The sequence below is a fragment of the Enhydra lutris genome, unplaced genomic scaffold (assembly GCF_002288905.1).
Source record: "Enhydra lutris kenyoni isolate GAN:26980312 unplaced genomic scaffold, ASM228890v2 scaffoldscaffold55, whole genome shotgun sequence".
In the NCBI taxonomy this organism is placed as follows: domain Eukaryota; kingdom Metazoa; phylum Chordata; class Mammalia; order Carnivora; family Mustelidae; genus Enhydra; species Enhydra lutris.
The window spans coordinates 3,396,689-3,418,495 of NW_019154139.1; the positions used below are offsets into that span (position 1 = coordinate 3,396,689).

The 21,807-nt window shown below is 54.6% G+C and overlaps 1 protein-coding gene across 1 annotated transcript; it reads right to left on the reverse strand.

Annotated features, from left to right (window-relative positions):
* Positions 1 to 1,579: 1,579 nt before the first annotated feature.
* Positions 1,580 to 21,588, reverse strand: LOC111157502 (G2 and S-phase expressed 1). The gene is made up of 12 exons (XM_022518953.1): positions 21,579 to 21,588; positions 21,141 to 21,230; positions 15,691 to 15,748; positions 14,980 to 15,589; positions 12,340 to 12,510; positions 11,592 to 11,715; positions 9,613 to 9,993; positions 6,363 to 6,435; positions 4,322 to 4,561; positions 3,106 to 3,310; positions 2,468 to 2,680; positions 1,580 to 2,029 (listed from the first exon to the last, which is right to left on the reverse strand). Exons 2-12 carry the CDS (start codon positions 21,160 to 21,162, stop codon positions 1,946 to 1,948), a joined length of 2,181 nt encoding a protein of 726 aa, XP_022374661.1. The 5' UTR covers positions 21,163 to 21,230; positions 21,579 to 21,588; the 3' UTR covers positions 1,580 to 1,945.
* Between the last annotated feature and the right edge of the window lie 219 nt (positions 21,589 to 21,807).

A 21,807-nucleotide genomic window follows, 5' to 3' on the forward strand; every position in this document is an offset into this window, starting at 1 on the left:
ATGCCCCTGGGCCCCAAGAGCCTGGCCACTCCCCAGGCAGCCTGAGGGAGGGGAGGGGCGAGAAGAGCCAGGGAGCAGGCCAAGGCCCAAGGCCCAGCTCATCCCCTTGGTTTGGATGGGATGGCCAGAGCCCCACTTAATGATTGTATATTGACGAAGAGTTTAATGTCCCTCCTTCCTATTGAACCGTAAAGCCCCAGGTGAGGGGGAGGCATGAGCTTTGCTCACTTCTGTGTCGCTGGGAGCAAAGCAGCCTGCCCGCAGTAGTCTCCATCAATGCACAGGGCGCCTGTCCCGCTCCTAAGAAGAGCTTGCAATTCTTGGTCTCGGGTTCATGAGTTCCAGCCCCAAGTTCAGTGTGAAGATTACTTAAAAATAGATACATAAGACATAAGTAACATGTGAAGGATCAGTTCCAGGCTTCGGGTTTTCCCCTGTGAACTGAGGGGCCACATCAGAGGACACCTTCCATGAATATGGGAGCCTAGCATGCTTGTCGCCCTCAGGAACAGAGCCAAGGGAGGAGGGGGCTGCCGTGATTCTGGTCACTTCTCTGTCCCCCTGGCCAGGGAGTGTATCTAGAGCAGGGCACCCTGCTTCCAGAGTCTGAGCTGACGCAGACAGCTCCAGGTAAGCGCTCACACTGGCAAGCATTCCCGCCTTTGGATGGAAAGCTCCTCCACAGGTGCAGTGCTGAGACACGCGGGCCTTTTCTGGGCAGCACAGGAGTCCCCTCTCCATTTGAAACGTTAACCAGAGAAAGCTCAAAGCACGGCCCCTGGCTTGTCCCCCTCTGCACTCTGTGGACCGAGGCTCCCTGGTATCGGGCAGGAAATACCAGACGGGAGCCCAAACAGCAGGCCCCGTGACTCCAGTCTGCTGAGAGGCCACTGCACTCAGACTGCAAAATTTTCTCAAAAAATGAGGTATCTATATAGATCACTGGCTTCCAAGCCAGCTAGTTTTTAGAAAAGATTTAAATGAGAATGGCTTCAGTCAGGGAAGAAACCTTTCAGTGGCCCTCAGCTCCCTCTACCAGATAGGCTCCTGCTCTGAGCACATGGAGGGGTCCTCCTCACCCCCGTTCCCAGACAGGCTGGACCTCAGCTCCCACACCTCTCCCTCGGCCTGGCCCCCTCACTCCCCGGAGCAGCCTCTTCTCCAGGTGTGTCCTGAGTGTGGGCTGGAAGTGCAGATTACTAGGCCAGCCCCAGACCTGGGCCGTGAGCCTGGGTCTGCATTTAAACCAATTTTTACTCATACTCAATTTTGAAAATCACTTGAAACAACTAAAGTTTGGATAACCTAGGGGCACCTGGGTGGCTCAGTTGGTTAAGCATCTGCTTTGGGCTCAGATCATGATCTTGGAGTCCTGGGATTGAGTCCCGCCAAGGGCTCTCTGCTAGCGGGAGCCTGCTTCTTCCTCTGCCTGTAGCTCCCCCTGCTTGTGCTCCCTCTCTGACAAGTAAATAAATAAAATCTTTAAAAAAAAAGAAAGGTTTGCATACCTAATCTGATAATAATAAAAATAGTTATGCATGTTTGAAAATCTAGACAACCTTAAAAACCAAGGTGTGTTTTAATAATTTTCATTTATTTTACAATTTAAGTCTAGAATATTTAACTTTCATACAAACTTAATTTTAAAAATAGTCACGTGCTATTTTACATCCAAAACAGAATTCTTCAACCGGAACAACCGCACCTCCGCGTCTCAGCCCGGCGCTGGGGCAGCACGTGTGGGAGGTTCTGGGCAGCAGTGACCGGGAGACACAAACACACCCCCCCCCCCGCCCACAGCAAGCCCTCCAGGCACAGGACCCTTACCAAAGGTTGGCTTTTCCCCCCAGTACAACTTCTCCTAAGATTTTTTCTAAGGGTTGAAAACCACCTTAGGACTGAAGGTTCTTTTAGAAAGAATGAAACGCAAAGGACTGTGTTCTCCTCAGAACTTGAGAAGCGGAGAATCCACGTTTTCCTTGTCAGCCGCAGGGCTCAGCTGGATCAGAGGAGAAGCCAAGTCGATCAGCTGCAAGAAGGGACAGGCGGTGAGCCGTGCGGCCACACTGCCCCTCCAGGCTCCCCTCCAGGCCTCTCTGCTGCAGCGCGGGGCCGCCAACTGCCCGGACAGCCTGGCTCAGGCCCGCGGACAGAGGAGCCGGAGCCGGAAGGAGGAAATGCCACACGGAAGGACTCGGAGTTCCCTCGTCACAGAGTAGGTGGGGGGTAGGGGGAGCCCTGCAGGGGCGGTGATGTGACCCCCCACCCTCCGAGAGCCTGGGCTTCCCAGGCAGGATCCTGTACCAGGACCTGGTGCCACCAGTGGGGTGTGCCCTGAGCCATGTCACTTTAGAAACCTCCTGGGCCACTCTCAAGGGTCACTGTGAAGCACCGTAGGACAAGGAACAGACCCAGAAGGGAGACCACCCGAGGCGACACGGCCACAGAGCCAGCGGCCGCTCCTCACCTGTCCCACCTCCTGGGGGGCCTTGGACGCAGTGTTCCTGTCCATGTCTGGAGTGTTGAGCAGCAGGTCAATCAGTGGTCCACGCTCAGATCCCAGAGCCACGTGCACCTCCGGACTATTGCAAAAGTCAATGAGAGGGACGTCGAGGGGGGCTGTGCTTTCAGCTTGTGGGGTGACGGCCAGCTGGTCCAGTCTGAGATCCACGAGAAGAGCCTAGACGAGAACACAAGACTTAAAGGCACTTCCGGTAACTTTCTGTCAACCATTCTGAGAAAACATAGGAGACCCAGGGAAGGAGGGGCCTTTAGGGGTTGGAATGGCTGTGTGGGCACCTGCTGAGTTCTCTCCTCTCTGGCTGCCCCCCACACAGCCCCACCCCCAACCGCTGCCCCCGCCAACAGCCTGCACCGGAGCTCCCCCCGACCCTCCCACTGCTGCCCTGCTTGGAGCCTGGCCCTCTCCCATCCGACGGGGGGGGGGGGGGTGGTGGCTGGCTTCGGTCCCCGCTGGAGGCGCACACTCCCTCTCTCTGGCACTGCTGGCACTGGAGGCCCCAGGGACAATGGATCAAGTCCTGGAAACTGCTTCTGGGGACCGTTGTGGTAAGTCAGCCGGGTCACCCGGGGTGACACAGGTACCTCACTGGCGGCCGCGTCTCCAGGGGGCTGGGCTGCACCCAGCGCTACTTCCGTGCCGATGCTTTTTGTAAAAGTCAAGTCCCTCTCCTCTGGAGAAAAGTGAAGTGCCTGTGGCACAGCCGACGGAGGGGACAAAGGCCCCTCAGGTGACGAGTCCTCGCGCCCAGAGGTAGCCTCGCTGCTGTTCCTCTGCGTTGGTGCAGCTCTGCCAGACAAACAGAAATCTTAGGAGGGGTCTGGGGACGTGCTAGCTTGTGGGCAAGGAGTCCAGCTTTGGAGGAGGCGTGTCAGGTGGCGCGTGCCGTCCATGGCAGCTCCCACCGTGCGCGAGGCTCCTTCCAGCCTTGAGCCTCCTCATGGATAAAAATAAAAGTCTGAGGTCCTCTGGCTCTAACCGTTCGCTAGCCTGCTGTCCCCACAGGCCTATTTCGCTCCCCTTTCCTGGGGAATCCGGTAACTAGACCAGTACGTACTCCGCGTCCGGCAGCAAGGACAGACGCTCTGAAGACGATCAAACAGGAAAATGGAAGTGACCAGGTGGGGAGTGAGGCTTTCTGGAAAGGCCCCTGAGGTTGGCCCTTCAACATGGACTTCAGCTGTGGAGGGAGGTGCATTCCAGGTGGAGGACAGCCAGGACAGCCTATTTGCCATGTTGGGGGATGGGGGGCATCACGGCAGGAGCAAAGTAGTGGGGAGAGAGCGGAGGGAGGGGGGAGAGGCAGGTAGGACAGATAGTCTAGCGAATTCAGTTTGTTTCTCGGGAAATCTGGGTGTGGTCACCCCTGACCAACACCCTAGCAGCCAGATTGTGGGACTCTCCCGGGTACCCAGTCGCAAAGACCGCACCAGACCCCAGAGCTCCGGATGGGGGCACACCTTACGGGGCCCTCTGTCCACAGGGCTGTTCCCAGTGAGAGGCCGTGGCCCACAGCGACCGGCGATCAGGACAGATGCTCTCCCTCCTTGCCCAGCCCAGCAGCCAACCGGGATAGGACGCTGGGTGGGGACTATGACAGTGGAACAAGCAGGTGCCCTCCCTCGCTTCAGAGGCCCACTGACAGACCCCCGTGGCTGCAGCTGAGCAGATGTGCTCAGCCTCGGCCTGGCTGGTTCCCGACAAGTGACTCACCCGCCAGACTAGGCAGTCTTTCTAGTGCAAGAATCACCTTGGGTCCTGAGAGTCCGAGATGAACGTACTGCAGCCTTTACCTCTTACCTCACCGAAGACTTTTTCCGGGGCTCAGAAGAAAGCCACCGGGCGGACACGCACAGAGGTGAAGCGAGAGCTCTGGGCACGGTTTTAGGGGTCATCACTGGAAGGCCGGAGAGCCGGCGGCTGGCAGGTGTGGGCAGGGCTGACACGTGCTTCCTACTCAAGGGGGTCCTTGTACAGCTTCCAAGGCTCTGCGGGGCCGCCACTGACGAGCGTCTAGCGGGAGTGCTATGGACAACCACCCTGGAAAAACAAAACTGGAGTCTTCAGCAGACGTGACTAAAAAAATATCCATTCAGCCAATATGCTAATGCAGTAAAAAGCCCCAGATTTCAACACGAAGGATAAAAGATCCAAGCCCATGAAGCCTGCTGGAGTTCTGCTCTGGGCAGGAAGGGCTGCCCCAGCCCCCTGGGAGGCCCTGGTGTGGGCTTCTGGTTCCTCGGTCAGTGGCCGCTCCGCCCTGCCCGCAGGTTCTGACCAGACATGACGGGCACCCTCCAGGCGGGGTCGTGCAGACGCACTGCGTGGAAGGGTCAGAGACATCTGGAAGTCACCTTCTGATGGGGTAGGTGTTTGCAGAAGGAAAGGCAGACCCACAGTGGGGCCTGGCCTGGGCTCATGAGCGTGTCCACTCATTCCTGGGGGGAAGGGCCCCCCAAGCATGTGTGAGCCCCTATGAGTACATCAGGGCAGCTGCACATGATTTCTTGCACATCCCTCCTTCCAACTTGGGCGATCCCCGTGGCTTTGACGGCCAGTGAATCCACCCATCTGTGTGGAGCCCGCTGCTACTTTAAAGTAAACAAGTCGAGGCTGTCCTACCAACACGCGGCCCACAGGAGGGCTGCGGGCGACACACCATCCATCAGGGACAATCTTTACCTGCTTTGAAAAGAGTCTGAAAACAAACTTTAATTAATATTAACTGGAAAACTGAATCGCTCCAGGGCACCGGTAGGAGAGGCGGGGCTCTCAGTCAAGCAGCCACTCTCTGCAAAGTTCTGGAACCACTGCCTTACTCCCCTTACTGCTGAACTCCAGTAAGAACAGATGAAAACACAAACAAACATAATCTTCATTGTAACCCAGGGAGGCAGGAACTACTGTCCCGTTGCACAGGCAGAGGACTGAGGGACGGGGTACAGTGAGGCAGGCCGTGGCTGTCGGGCCGTGGGTGCTAAGGGAAAGACCTGCAGCGCGGCTAACCCTGTAAGGGGAAGCATCTGTCCACCCATGAAGCACCTCCAAAGTTCACACTCAAATAAATGAAAGGCTAAGGCCGGTCTGTGGCAGAGCCAGCATCAGGGCCCCTGCTCTGGTGTCTGAGCCGCCACTTGGCTTAACCCCTTACCCCAGCCCAGCCCAGCCATGTGCAAAGCAGCACCCCCATGCTGGCTGCACACGGGACCTGGAAACGCTGCTCCCCTGGGGGAGCGTCCTCACGTCTGCCTCCTCTCCCAGTGGACGCGTGCAGGGAGGAGCAGAGCTGGGACAGAGCGCCCGGGCAGCCGGGCCGGGGCCAGGCTGTCACAGAGGGCCCTCGAACCCCAGCAGGTGGCAGTAAAGGGTGGCAGGGGAAGGACAGTCCCGGCCTTGGGCTCACGCACATGTGCGTTTGTGCACGTGCGTGTTCTTACTGTCTGCTGTGCTGAGTGTGCCCCATCCCCAGCACACCGCTGAGGAAACGAGGTCAGGAATGTCCAGGAACTTGCATTAGCTCACAGACCAGGGACAGTGCAGCCAGGATTCAAAACCCCCAGCCAGACTAACGACACTACACCGGTCTCACCCGCGGCACAAACGAGAGCCCCCTTTCACACCTGTGGGGGTGGACGTTTCTGCCACGAGGTCAGGCCTGAGAGTCAGCTCGTTATACCACAGGCGGCAAGCCTGCGACTGTCACGAGGCAGATGTGACAGACGGACTGGGGCTCAGGCCGCGTGGGGCTGGGCTGTGGGGTCAGCACACACCTGCTTGAGAACGCTGAGACGAGCAGGCTCCTTCTCGGAGTGATATAAAATCAAAGGACACACCGACTCACCTCCCTACCGATGTGCAGGACTGCGGCCTCCGTGCTCGACAGGACCTCGGTGTCGCGCTGTCCGCGGGCTCACCTGGACCAGGAGAGGGGCGTGTACAGTCCGCCACACGTGGGGAGAGTGACAAACCCCCCATCCAGGGCTCTTCGACAAGAGCAGCTCTCCTCAAACACCGAAAGCTCTGGGGCAGGGCCCTGTTCCCAGGGGCCCCACGTCCCCTCGACAATGACAGTTGGTGTCACGACCCCCAGTATGCACAGCCAGAGGGAGCACGCTGCCACGGGGGCACAGAGCGGGGTGTTCTGAGCAGGGTGGTCACTCCCCGCAGCCTCGCCAGCCCGGACTTTGTGGGAACAGCCTGACCCAGGGCGGATGATGAAAGGTGCTTGTGAGACAGCCCTGTCCCTGACACGGTGAGGAAAGGACAAACAGACTCCAGAGGAGCTGGAGGCGCTGTTAAGGGCCCAGAATGGGCAGGAGAGGGCAGCAGGTGATAGGCACTGGGACCGGTACTATTCCTGTGGCCTCGCAGCTCGACAAGGCCAGCAGACAAAGGTCGTTGGAGGGCCATGGCTATGGGCATCTGGCAGGAAAGGAAGCAAGCTCTGCTAAACACGGTCACCCTGAAGAACCCATTTCCGTGAACACACTGGGCCCTTGGCTGGACTCTACACTTTATCTCTAGGTGCGGCTTCTCCCACAGGATCCAAACTCATGCGTTCACCCGCCTGCTCAGCCCGGCCCACAGGAGCCCTGCGGCATCTCCAACTCAACACGTCCAGACTGGCCCGTGGACCTGCGCCAGGGCTGCGCTTTCTCGTGCCATCCCCCGATGTGGGAGGCAGGCCCCGGGTGGCGTGCGGAGGCCCCTCCCCACACTGCCGCAGGCTCCCCCAATCTCCCAGCCCCCCCCCCCCCCCGCCCAGTCTCTAGTTCACATCCTGGCCAGGCTTCCACCTGGCTCTGCCAGTTTCCATTCTTTTTTTTTCTTTTTTTTTAAAGATTTTATTCATTTATTTGACAGAGATCACAAGCAGGCAGAGAGGCAGGCAGAGACAGAGGGGGAAGCAGGTTCCCTGCTGAGCAGAGACCCCGACGCAAGGCTCGATCCCAGAACCCTGGGATCATGACCTGAGCTGAAGGCAGAGGTTTTAACCCACTGAGCCACACAGGCGCCCCCCAGCTTCCATTCTTGACCATGAGGGCCTCCTTGCCCCTCAGGGGAGGGCTCTGTTGAAGGTCTAAAGCCCCATGGCGGCCCCTGCACTGAATTACTCCAATCCATTCCTCAGTCCCGAGGTGCTGGAGAGCCGGCCCCTGCTGCCTCTCGGCCCTCACCTCTCACCTCACCCGCTAACTTGGCTGAGGCTGCCAGTTCGTTCAACAGCCACTCTCCTCTTCTTAGTAAGAAACGTCAGCGAGGCAGGAGGACAACCTGTCTCTGCTTCCCTGGCAGGTGAGCACAGTCCCATGACTGAGGCCCAGGCAATGGGGCAGAGATGGGCGTGGCACACACAACTTTCGGTGAGCCTCCTTGCTCCTCCTCACCGATCCCACCTTCCAGGCTGACAGATGGGAAGGCTGGAGCAGAAGCAGCTGCATGGGAGCATGAGGAAGAGGAGCTAATTACGGCAAAACAAGGCAAAGGAGGCTTCTGGGCCATAAAGGCCACCTGTGCGGGCCGGTGGTGCTGGAAACTTCGTACAGCTCCTAGAAAGCACATTCACGTGGGAGAGGCTACAACTCCCCTCTCCCTTGAGTCTGCGCTGTACAATGTTCACAATTATGCATTTCTTAGATGAATGTACCTCCACTGAACACCCCCCTACTATCTGCCAGACACCACGCCGGTGCAGGTAGGGGAGGCCACACCAGCCCCCCGGTCTTACTGATCATAGGAGGATGCGGAGGGGGGTGGGAATTCGGGGGGCAGACCTAGACAGGTGGGAGCTACAGAGGAAAAGCTCTAGAAATGGGGAGGGAGCCCAAGCCAGCTGCACAGGAAACAGCAGCACATGTATAGCAGCATGAGACTCCAACAGGCCATGATGAAGATGGCCAGTGGGAACAACTGTCACCACTCGCACGGGGCTGCGAGACCACCACGCCAATCCGGCTGGAGCGGAGACCTCAGGAGCATAGGGCAGGCTCAGCAGGGACTCAGAGAGGCAAGTGTTCATAGCAGGGCTGCCTGGTCCCCAGGGTAACGGTTCAAGACCTGCCCCATCAAAGCTTAAAAAGAATCCACAAAAGGATCAAGTTGACCTGCAATTTAAATGCTTTTCAGGGTAAGATTCAGCTCCTTAACACAGGACAACAGAACACAGATATCAAAAATCCTGAACTTAACCATCTAAGAGATGATCAACAATTATTAAACCTGTAAAGAAGCAGGAAAATGTGACCATCACCAGAAAAACACTTAGTGGTAGAAACGGACCCCAGCATGATCGGGGAGATGGCATCAGAACGAACAGCTTAAAACAACCATCATAATATGTCCGAGAATTTAAACAAACACTGTTAGGACAAAGATGGGAAAACTACAATATCAGAAATGAAAAATTAACTGGAAAGAAAGATGTAAACGCGAAGATATCACCTTGAAACGGCCAAACCGAAACACAAGAAAAGGTGGGGAAAGCCAGGGCCTCCGTGACCGACAAGGCCACACCGAGAGGCCTGTAACACTTGTGATTAAAGTCCCAGGAAATGAAGGGAAGCAAGAAAAAAGCCAAGTTTTTCCCCCCAGAATTAACACAAATATCAACCCACGGGTCAAAGCAGCTCAGAATCCCCAAGAAGGACGAACCCAAAGAAAGCCGCGTCAGAACTGCTAATAACCGACATGCTGAAAAAGAACGAGAGAGGAACTTCTGAGAGCAGCACAGGAGCAGCCATGGGACAGAGGGGAGTGACTGTGAGACAAGAACGCCGCGGAGTTCTCATCTGAAAGGGCGCAAGTGAGAAGATGCTAGAACAACACATTTAAGTGCTGTAAGAAAAAAGAAAGCCAGGCCCCTGGGTGGCCCAGGTCATGATCCTGGAGTCTTGGATCAAGTCCCACATCAGGCTCCCTGCTTAGCGGGGAGTCTATTTTTTCCTCTGACTCTCCCCCATCTCATGCTCTCTCTTTTTCTCTCTCTCAAATAAATAAAATCTTCAAAAAAAAGAGGGAGAAAGAGAGAAAGCTAAAAAAAACCTTACGTAGAATCTGTTCAATATTTTAAAAACATATGAAAAACTCCTTACCAGTAGCAAACTTGGGGATCTTAAATTGACTTGTAGGGGTGGGCACGGCCCGCGTCCCACAGAGTAGGTAGGAGTCACGCCTTCTTGCGCTCCCAGCGGCTGTCAGCGGAGAGGGCTGTGACCAGGTGGGGCCGGAGTTCGGCCCAGGGCCTCCCTGTCCTGGGGACGAGGCTTGGGCGAGAGCCACTGTGGGGGGTGCCTTGGCCGGGTCCGCCAGCGCCTCAGCAGCCGCGGCCCACCTGCTCTGCCTGCAGGAGGCACCCGAGGGGCCGGCCTGCAGAGGCTGCCGCGGCCCGGCAGGTCCCATCCTGCCCAGCTGGCTGCGGTGTGACGGAGGCGGGGAAGCACCTGTGGAAATCCCCGCAGGCTCGCTGGATCTAGCTGCAGGAGGAGACACAAAATCTGGTTACCACTTAAGCTTCTTATTTTTAAATTACGAAGTTACTTAGCACTTAGAGTTTTTGAGTAAAGGTAATTTGTATCACGACGATCTCCTCACGATCAGACACAGGACCTGTGAGCAACATCCCGCGCGCCCGTCAGCTAATGTCCTCAAACACAGGACAAGTCTGGCTACTCCTGGCTTAGCTGAGCGTGTTCTAAGGTACGAACTGCAGACACGTTACCAAGACCCATGTAAGTAGTCGTGAGTCCCAGCGTTCCCGTCTTCCCTGCTGTTGTCGACAGCAGACCTCTGCCCTGGCCGAGCGGCCAGAAGTGGACAGTGTCGTCACGCGCCCCACCCCTCTGGTCAGGGAGGTTGGGAGGGGACAGGGAGAGAAGGTGCTGTCCTAGCTGCTTGGTCCCTTCAAATCCCAGGGCAGTTGGGTCACAGCAATCCCAGGCACCATTTACAACAGAAAGAAGATAAACCCGGGCAAGCACTCAGGTGCCAGTACGGCCCCCCCGAAGACGCCCATCTGGGACGACTCCTGTAGAAAGTCAAGAGAAGGCTGAGGCCGCAGCCCGTGTCACACAGTGCGTAACGGCTTCGCAGCGCTCCTCACCACACGCTGCCCGTGGACCTCGCCAGCCCCGTCTGTGCACATCACACACACTCACACACACACACACACCCCCGTCAGGCCCACTCAACGTCCGTCTCGCAGCCTTTACGAGGGCAGGGCTGCAGCAACCCCCAGTAGAGCAGAGCCGCTGCCCTGCGGCTCCGGCCGCACAGACTGCACGGCCCCTCATCGGGCAGGGATCCCTTTCCCCGGTCACCGCCACACTCCACTCCAGAGGCTGGGGCGGGCCCGTCACACACTCCCTCTAAAGCCCGGACAACGTCGCAGGGGAGGCACCGTCCTGCCGTCCGTCCAGCTACGGAAATGACTTCAGTTCTCATCCCCACCACCGGGCAGTCAGGACTCCTAATCACATCAGTCTGGTTCCAGAGAGGACGCTTTTCCCATTTTGTGAAGAAAATCCACACGCGTCTAGACAGCAAATAGCACAGGACTAGCGGGGTGAGTCTGGAAGGGACTGGAGGGCCGCCCCCCACCCCAGCACACCCGGGCTTCTCCCCTTCACCACGAGATGGCGCCCCCGGCTCACGGAGACCACAAGGCAACCCGCCTTGCGTCGCTTCCGGTGTGGGGACTTAACTAAACGCCGAGTTTACTAGGGTCACGTGCCCTAAGTGATCTGGAACAGACCTATTTTTAACACCTGTGTCTGGTTACATGTCCAGGGGCCGGTCTCTGCGTCCTTGCACGTTCGCAGGCCCCTGGAGCACAGGGCAGCTGTGGCAGGGCAGGGCCACCCTAAACTAACCCCAGCCGGAGAGCGCTCTCCTCGGAATTAGGGAGCGCCACAAGGGCAGGGACCCTGACACAATGGCCCCCACCCCACACCGCAGCAAACCCTCCACAACCTTCTGTGGAGCCAAACGTCTCAGAGGGACATTGCCCTCAGGGCTGAGCCGGGTCTGGCTAGGCAGAGGTGGGTCTGGGCACTGAGTTCCCCTCCGGCCGCACCTCTGCCAGCTGCTGGAGAAGCACCCACGCTGGAAATCGGGGCTGGAACGGACCCCGAGGAAGACTTTCTTGAGAGCCCGCCAACACAGCCAGGTGGTTTCAACAGGGTCTTCTTCAGTCCCAACTGCAGCAAAATGTTAAAAACAATACAAAACACCCAGAGTCATCAAAGAGTTCAAGATCTATACCCATGATCTATACCTTTCTTTGCAAATATAGGGTTTTTAAGTAATTGAGCAATGATCGTCTTGAATTTAAAGGGAAAGGCCAGGCCGCATGGCTCAAGTGTAGTTTTCCAAGCCATGCACAAGACACATGGGACCTTGCTGAAAGGCTGATTTCTGGGCTCCAACCCCCACCCGCAGAGTCCGAGCTGTAGGGCCCAGCTTCTGGCAATTTTAACAAGTGGTTCTGACGCGCAGCTCCGTTTAACCACAAGGCCAGGAAAGAAACGGCCGGGCTGTGGGCAGCTGTGTCTGTGCCGGTGAGCGGCGGAGCCAATCACCGACATCCCATCGTGTCTCTGAGGGAAGCGGGGAGCCGCACAGACACACCAACGCTCGGAGATGCCGAATCCCGTCCGCGGAGACCCCACCACACGCCAGGCCCTGCGCTCTAGCTTCCATCAAGTGGCCTCGCACTGATCCCATTTCCAACCTCCCCCAAAGACACACTGCACGTCTAGCGCACTGCCCCCCTGATCGCTTTGCTCCCAGGCCACGCCCGCCCCCAACCCTGCCGGACCCACCTTGTTCGGAACCGGGAGCGATCGCTTGCCGTGGACCGAGTGGTTTCCCCCAGCCAGGAGGCTGGCGGGCTCCTGGGCCACACTGGACTTGTCAGGGACCGCGTCCCTGCGGGGTTCCTTTTCAGTGAGGATTTTCATCTGGGAAGGACTGGCTGCTATCCTTTTCATAGGCTGAAAATTTTAAGATGAAATGTGAGAACTGTCTGGTCTTTAACAACGTACAGAAGTACCAAGGCTTCAGTGTAGAGCAACGGCGGGCGCCATCCGTCTTCCCGGGCTGCGCACGTCCCTCCACTCATCAGCAGACGAAGCGACACGGCAGCTCGCTTCCTGCACCGAGTCAGCATGGACGAAAATGAGGATGGCATTTGCTTCCTTACTAACAACAGAGGGGAATAATGCTCAGAACATTAACAGGAGAGAGATCCTCTAAAGCTTTTCCTCAATCAGGATTCTGAGCTAAGGATGATGAGGAAACTGGTTCTAGTAACAAAACTTTTAAAATGCTGTCTAGAAAGGAACCGCTGATTAAAACGTCATTCCTGGGACGCCTGGGTGGCTCAGTTGGTTGAGCAGCTGCCTTCGGCTCAGGTCATGATCCCAGCATCCTGGGATCGAGTCCCGCATCGGGCTCCTTGCTCATCGGGGAGCCTGCTTCTCCCTCTGCCTCTGCCTTCCACTCTGTCTGCATGTGCTCACTCTCTCTGACAAATAAATAAGTAAAAATCTTTAAAAAAAAAAAATAAAAAAAAAAAAAAAGTCATTCCTTCTAGCAGAGACGCTGCTCAGTTGTAATGAATCTTCCGGGCAGAGTACTGGAAGCCATTTTTCTCTGGGCAGCAGAGTCAAACAAAGAATAAATTTCTGATAATATTTAGATCCAGGGGCATTCAGGGAACGAACCCCGGCGTATGTCGATAACCCCTTATAACAAGGCCGGCTACGAAGAAGCAGCAGCAGATCATAAAGTAAGCACAGCATTAGAACAAGAACTTTCTTTTTCCTTTACAGCATTTTAAAACTGAGATATAGCTCACGAAACCTAAAATTCACCATTTCAAAGCGTACTTGTCAGGGGTTTTTAGCAAATTCACAACGTTGTACAGCCGGTATCAACCCAAGAACATTCTTGTTGTCCCTGTAGGAAAGTGCCAGCCATCAGCAGTCACCTTCCACTCCTGTCAACCTCCCCGCCTCGACAGCCACTAACTACTCCCCTCTCTACAATTCGCCTATCATGGTTCCTTCCCAGAAATGGGAGCATACGATATGTGAACTTTTGTGTCTGGCTGCCCTCCTTAAGCACGTTCTCAAGGGTCATTCATGTCATACTATTTTCTAATATTGCATTTCCTTATTGCCTGAGTCCACCTGTAATCCCTGCCACGGTCCACATACTCCCCATAAGACCCCTTCACTCATTCTAGGCACATCACTTTTAGAAATTTACATCCCAATGGGCTCCAGCAAAGGACTTTGCATGACTGAAGGAGCGGCAGGGCTATTTAGGGGAAGCGAAGCCCCCATGTCCCCTGTCCAGGCTTCAGTGTGGCAGACAAGATCTGAGCTCGGATCGGCCCTGGGTTCTGAGGGCAGGGAGCCGTGCCGCTCGTTAGATGTCCTTATAGAGGGAAAAGAAGCTCCTCGGCCCTTGCTGGGTGGTTTGCACTGACCCAGACCTGCTCACAACCCCGTACGGTACCATTCCTCTGCAACCGGCTCAGAGAGCAGAGGCCTGGGCCCGGGTCCGCCGCGGAGCTGAGAAACGGCACACAGCAGGCTCTAACTGCTGCTTCCCCTCAAAGCAGGAGCTGCCTCCCCTGAGCAGGCACAAGGTCAGCAAAGCCTGGAAGCAGCCGCCGTTTGACGCCTTCCCCCACCCGAGTGCCCTGCCCCACAATCTCCAGGAGCCCCAGTGCACCAGAGTTGACCGGCCGTATCCCAAAGACCTGGCTGTCCACTGCCACTTCCCAGGACAGCTTATCCGCATAATTCCTGGGAGGAAAGCGATCTGAACAAATTCACAGCTAAGGAAGACGGCTAGTGGCTGTCCCAGGAGGGGAATTTTTGGAAGTTGCTTGTTAATGTACATGAAATCCTTAATAAGTAGAAAATCGAGTGTTGTAACAAAGCAAAAGGACAAATTTCAAAAGACATTCAGGAGGAGGTGTTTTTAAGTCATCACAAGAGGAAGGTAGTCCCGCCCCTGTCCATATCCACCCCAAACCTAGCTCTCCAGGCTGCCCCTGCTCTTCATGGACTTTCTGCTTCTATACTTCTTTCTTTTCTTTTTTCCTAAGATTTTATTTATTTATTTGTCAGAGAGAGAGAGCCCAAGCACAGTGAGCAGAAGGCAGAGCCAGCAGAACAGGCAGAGGGAGAAGCCGGCTCCCCACTGAGCGGGGAGCCCCGATGCAGGGCTTGACTCCAGGACCCCAAGATCATGACCTGAGCCGAAGGCAGATGCTTAACCAACTGAGCCACCTGGGGCCTTGTTCCTATGCTTCTGAGCCCTCAGCACAGCTACGTTTCCAAGCTTCTCCCTGTCACAGTTTCCTTTAGGGTCATAAACCAAAGGGCTAAAACGCAAGGGAGCACCTAGCTCTCCAGACAGATGTTCTGGGATGTGCGTGTGTCTACCTGCTCTGTGGCCACAGGAATGTTCTTCCCTCTCGCAGAAAAAGCCCGGGGCTGCACCAGTTTGCTGATGACCTTTTTCTGAGTCCCTGACTGGTGTGGAGGGTGAACAGTACTTGGTTCCGCTGGCAGAGAAGAGTGGGACGAACATGGTGGTCTCTGTGTCTGGGCGGGAGCCCTTGGGAGGGCCACGCCAGAAGGGGTCTGGGTTCCCAGGAGTGGCGCACCCCGCAAGGGGCTGTCTGACAGATAATAGGTCTCCCTCTTAAGTGACTTGGGGCTTTTCTTCATTTCATTTTCTTTCTCAAATAGGCTTATTTTTAATTTTGATTCCTGTATAAATCTTTCCACACCCTGGCTCCAAAGGTCTTCAGCTGTGACATCTTGGGCTGCCTTGTTTTTGCTCTTGCTTTCTATCTGTAAGGCCAGTAAGTGGGCTTCTTTATACACTTCCACAAATTTTTCCCCAGTGAGAGGACTCCAGGTGAAGTGACTTTCTGAGGCTGACAAGAGAGGTTCTTCAGGAATGTGATGGTTTAATTCCAAGCTGGCGGCAACGCATCTTTCCTTATGCCCAACGGGTCCAAAGAAGACCTCATCATCTTCATTTGCACTGTTTTAAATAAAAGGATTATTAACAACAATGGCATTTAAATGAAAGACTTTAATGAATGTGGTTAAACCCAAGGAAAGGGAAGAAAACTCATGGTTTACCTTGAAGAAGACAATGAAAGATCGAAGTCAAATTTTTCATCAGCCAACAGGAGAATGTCTGGGGGAAAAAGGTCCAGCATTATTTGAGGGTTGGGGCCAACAAAGAGAAAATATTACCAGGCTCTGCAGCTATAAAAACAACAAAATTTCACTCCCCAAAGTGTACCTTCTCGTCATCTTAACAGAGGGCTCTAGATGCTCCAACGTTTTTGTTTTCGTTTTAAAATAGCATAAAAAAAAAAACCAATAATAAAATAAAATAGCATTGGCAATTCTGGGTTTGCTAAGCTGGCCCAAAAATCCCAGTCCTCATCTTTAAGATATAATCTAAAATGCATTCACCATGTCATTCAACCAGTTTTTCAAGGCTAGGTAAGTCATATTCGGGTATAGACAGTTTTCAAAAGACCACCGGCTTCAGGTCCCGCAGAACTGAATTCCTCGCTTACAAACTACATCAACACCTACTCTTCCTTCAAAAACAAATTCAGTGTTGTTCAAGTGCACCCTCGGGACTCCACATGTATTTGCTGATGACTGGCTCTTCTTACAGCACACCCTGAACCCAGAAGAAATTGCACTTGTACCCCCATCCGCACTTTCACCATAGCTCCGTCACTAGCCCGCCTGGAAGCTCAACTCCCTCTAGCAAACCTTGGGCTCCTGGTTAGCCGATCTCTTTCCTGGGGCAACTGCACCCTTCCCCTAGTTCCCACACCCCATCCATCCCCATGCCTCCCTAGGGCCTCCCTGCCCTAACCCCTGTCGCTGCGCTGCCCTCCTGTTCTGTAATGTCCCTTTACCCTTCTGGGACCCCAGCTACAGCGTAAGCTCCTCCGAGCCAGAAAATGTCTAATGCTCTCACAAATCCCCTTATGTCCGGCTAAAGGCCTGGACACTTACGAATAATTACCAAAATGGATAATTACACTGAGTGTAATAATAATTGCACTGAGTGGATATTTCCATGCTGTAAAGTCGATGCAGCACTTTCACAAATCACATCTTATTTGATCCTAAAAAACAATGCTGCAAGCTTACTAAAATTATAAAAATTTAAAGTACGCTATTATCGTAATTAGGTCCTAATTAGTCACTTCAATTATTCTTAATTACCTAATCAAGGAAAAGGTAGAAAGCACAAATGCACAAACACAATAAACAGAAATGACCAGAGAGAGAGGAAATTAAAAGATTCTTAAGTTAGAGTGCTCAACTCCGCACATATAAACCTAAGAACTTGGCTGAAATGCATAATTTTCTAGAAAACACTACTTTTTGTATTTAAATTACTTAAGTGGATTTATTTTTAAAACTGACTCAGGAAGAGAGAAAAAAAAATCTTCATAGTTCAATTATCATAAAATAACTGCATACATTTATTCAAGAGCTTTTGTCCTCGAAAGAGCACAAGTCCCAGACAGTTTCACAGGATAATTCTGTCAAGTCTTTCAAGAATGCATCATTCCAAAGTTATTTAGACTGCTCCACAGGATAGAAAAAAGAAACCTTTCAACCTCCTTCTATGAAGCAAGCATAACCATTCCCCAAACCTCTAGTAATGCTCAATAAAGAAAGTTACAGACCAGACTCAGAAAAAACCCTAGAGAGGAATACTGGGTACCAGAACCCACCAGCACATTAAAAGAAGAACATATCCCGACTAGGTGAAGTTTGTTTCAGGACTTCAGGACTGTAGGGTCGTTTAATTTTACACAATCTAGTGACATGATTGTTATGTTACCAGATCGCAAAAGAAAGGCCTATATCATGTCCATCTATGCTAATAAAACATATTTAAAAATGCAACATACCTTGTTGACTTTAAAAGCTTTTTATAAAAAGCAGTAGATACATTAGAGACACATTTGTTCATATAAGGAAGTATCTATCTCCGGCCAAAAGCCAATGTCAGGTCTAATGGGACGCGATCAGAAGCGGTCCTTCTAAAGGCAGGAACCAGTGTACTCTATCAGTCAGGACAGGCTAACTTATGCTGAAGCAACAAACAACCCCCGCGCGTCAAGTGCTCTATTTCTCACTCAAACTCTACGTATGCTGAGGCTTGGGTCCTGCTCCACATCCTTCTCACTGCAGAACACAGGCTGATGGAGCCGGGCCTTTGTCCTAAAGGAGGAAACAGCAAATTCATACTAGTTCTTAAAGACCTAGAAGTGTCACATATCACGGCATTCCCATGTCACTGGCCACCCTTCACGTCACTTGAGCTGAATCCAACTGCAAGTGGGCAGACAAGTACGATTCCACCATGTACCCAGGAGGGAAAAAAAAAAAAAGTAGAAAGGAAGAAGGAAAAAAAAGGTGGAAATACTGATAAACAGCACCAAAACTACCACCTACATGTAAATTAACTCACAGACCAGCATGAGAGTTAATGGTATCTAAAGAGGCAATTCCACGAAAGGCGGGCACACGGCCACGATGTCGGCCGTCACGACAAGCCCGGACACCGTGCTGGGCGCGCTAACCAGTGCGATCAGACAAAGGGGAGAATCTGGAGGTACCAGGATCGCAGCGCACAGATGCTATAATCACAGACATGGAAAAACAAACGAACACTCTTACAAGTAGTGAAAGGATAAAAGCGGGTGCCTGAGGACAAAGTTATTGCACAGCAGTCAATGGCATCGTATCTACAAAGAACAGTGTGAAGATACACTGAAGAAAAGACCTCATTACAGTAGCAGCAAAACCCACTAAACACCTGGGAATAAACCCAACACACGCAAGGCAGATAAAAGAAAACTTAGTATAACATAAAAGTAGCCCATCAAATTAAAGGGGGAAATGGTGTATTCAATAAACGGTATTTTCCCTTAGGGAAAATATATATAAAAGGAAAAAGAAGGGGCGCCTGGGTGACTCAGTGGGTTGAGCGACTGACTCTTGATTTTGGCTCAGGTCACGATCTCCGGGTTGTGAACCCAAGTCCCATGCGGGGCTCCTCACTCAATGTGGCATCGGCTTGAGATTCTCTCTCTCCCTCTCCTTCTGTCCCTCTCCCCACTCACTCACGCGTGCATGCACTAGTGCTCTCTCGCAAAATAAATGAATACATCTTTAAAAAATTTTAAAAAAAGGAAAGAAAAGGAACAAGAAAACAGGAGGAAATTGTCACCTGGGGACAAGAGGTCTAACTACGACACCAAGCGCGAAACCGGAGGAGACTGAGAGTACGATGCGTAAAAAGCCATTTTAAAGCTCTGCGCGGCCAGAAGCCCACGAGCGAGGCTGAAGAAACAGTAAGCGGGAAGCGGGCCCGCGGCTCCCGCCCCAGCCGGCTCCGCGGAGCGCGCCCGCGCACTGAGGAAACAGGCAGCGATGTGACGGAAGCGCCGGCAAACGACGGCGGCGGACCGAATAACTGACGAAGTAAAAGAAAACAAAAGTAACCTGAGATTCCACTTTTCACCTCTCAGGTTGTCAAAAACCAAAGAGTTTGGTAAAACGGGTACAAGGCTGTGGAGAATGAAGACAGTCCGCATAGCACTGGGGGAGGCGTCACTTAGTCACCCGGCAGCACCTACAAAATCAGAAATGCGTGTGTCCTCCGGCCCAGCAAGGAGACCTACAGGCGGACATCGCACAGCCGGTCCCGGTGCCGTTCGCTGCGACAGCATTTGAGAAAGCAAGACACAGGACACAAACGAACGTGCACCCACAGCAGATGGCGGAAATCGGTCCCCGCCCCCCAAGGCGGACCGCTACACAGGGACCGAAGAGAACAGCAACGGTGCACGTGTTGACATTCAAAGATCACCCCATAAAGCCGCACCACGAGCGGGATGCAGCACAGGGTCCTGTTCTAAGAGAGGGCGGTCGGCCGGCAGTGTACACGGACTGGTTTGCTCTTGCACGGATCGGGTCTAGAAGAGCAAAGAGACCAAAGACACTGCTGGCCTTTGGAGGGGCAGCTGAGGGGCTGAGGGAGAGGCTCCAGGAAGCGGAAACAGGTTGGGTCAGATCCTGGAGGGTTTGCAAGCCACTGCAAGGAGCTTCTACTCTATCCGGAGTGCAACAGGAAGCCATGGAAGGTTTAAGCCTAAGAGTTATGGTCTAACCTGTGTTTCTCAAAGGTTAGCCTGGCTGCTGTTGTCGAATGTATGGGAAGGGAAGGAAGCGGTATCTGTTGAAATCACAGATGTCCACGGAGGTGGAGGTGAGTTAGTGTGGCTGAGGCACAGGGTGGTGGCATCTGGGTGGGGCTGGAAAGAGGCAGGCGGATCCGAATGTATTCTGGAGATGGAAACAGCAATAAAGGGGGACTGAACGAACGTGGCCGCTCCACAACTTAGGTTGGTAAGCAGAGGGGCCGTTTGCTTCCACGGGAGGACAAAGAGCCGGCAAAGAGCAGGCTGAAAGGGCGAGCACATTGGGCTTGAAGTGCAAGCCATCCGGGTAAAGACGCCAAGGAGGCAGGTGGATACAAGAATCCAGACTCTGGGGAAAGACTGTGTCCAAGACAAAATGGAGGCCCTGCTACAAAGCAGATGGAGTTTAACACCTGGGAGCGTCTGAGTGCCCTTGGGGTCGGGGGGATAGAGAGAGACCCCAGACCATGTCCTGGGAAAGATCAGCTTCAGAAGACGACAGAGGAAGAAGAGCTTGCAAAGAGGATAAACCAGCCAGAGAGGTGGAAGGGTTGTACCTGCATGTCAGTGGTGGGCACAAGCACACGGACGGGCACGAAGTAAGGCTACGAGGGGCTGGGAGGGTTGTGACAAGGGGTGAAGTCCTCCAGCGCAGCCCATGGGACCACATGCGCTCCGGACTGGTACTGAACGTGAGGGTACAGGCGGGAAGGAGGAAGGGATGCAGCGGCAAGTATGTTTCTAGATAGGAGGAAGACGTGATGAAACTGGCGAAGCCCCCAGGACGCTCTTGGCAGGATGAAGTGTCCAGGATACCTAGTCCACCGGCCTCATGTTGCCAGGAGCAAAGGATACAGGGATGCCCACATGCCTTAGGGGAAGATAGGAGGGTTTGGGCCTCCGCGCATCTCCGGAGGCTGTCTTCTCACCCTGATGCTCAAGCCAGACGGGGACAGAACAAGACCAGAAAGTCACGGAGATTCTAAACAAGCCTCAGCCGACAGGAACCAGCAATGAACACGAAGAGGAAACATCAGCAGATTCGGTCCCGCCAGTCCCGAGCGCCTGCCAGGTGCCAGGCGGTGTTCTCCGCTCCGGGTATACCCAGCGGGTCGGGCTGCAGAGAACCCCCGCTTTGAGGGAAATCCGAAGTTGGGGGGAACGCGAGGGAGAAAACCGAAAACCAAAGAGGCCGGACGGAGGCACACCGCTTAGGGCGGGGACGTGACTTTGGCCGGCGCAGGGCACCGGTGAGCGCCGAACAAACACGGGACTAAGTTCTCGCAGATGCGGGTACTCGAGCTCCACGACCACGGCGCTGCAGCGGCGAGGACGCACCGTTCTCCCCGGGGACGTCCATCTCCGCTTCTCCTGGCGGGCGGGCTGGCGGCGCGTCCTCTTTCCACGGCGACGGCTGTCAGGGAGTCACTGCGGGGAGGGAGGACAGGGCCGGCCGGTAAGCAGGTGCGGGGCCCAGGCCCTCGGCGCCCCCACCCCGGACCCCGTGAAGGCCGGCGAGCGCTGCTGCAGCCCCGACCCGGACGCAGGGAGAGGGCGGCCGCCGGCAGGCTGGGAGGGGAATGGCGGCCGGAGGCCACGGGAGGTGCCGCCGGGACCCTCTGCCTCGCACCCCCGGGGCCGCGCGCCCCCAAGCCGGGAGCTCCGGAGCCCTGATCTGGACGGAAGTCCACGGTCGACCACAACGGAAGTCCCCGCGCTCGCGGCAGCGCCACCGAAAGCGCGAGAGGACGCCGCCCGACCCACGGCGCCCCTCACCCGAGCGACGGCGACACCCGGCGGCCCCACCCCGGCCCGGGGTTTAAACGCGGCGCACAGGCGCGGCGCGGTCCGCCGATTGGCCGGTTTGAAGGCGCTGCGCCACGACGCCGCGCCCGGCGCATCCTGGGGGCTGGGGGCGGAGCCGCCGGGAGGAGGGGCGCGGCGCACATGCGCACTGCCTCCGCGTGCGGGTGGGCCGGGCAAGTCCCGGTTCCGCCGGCGCCGG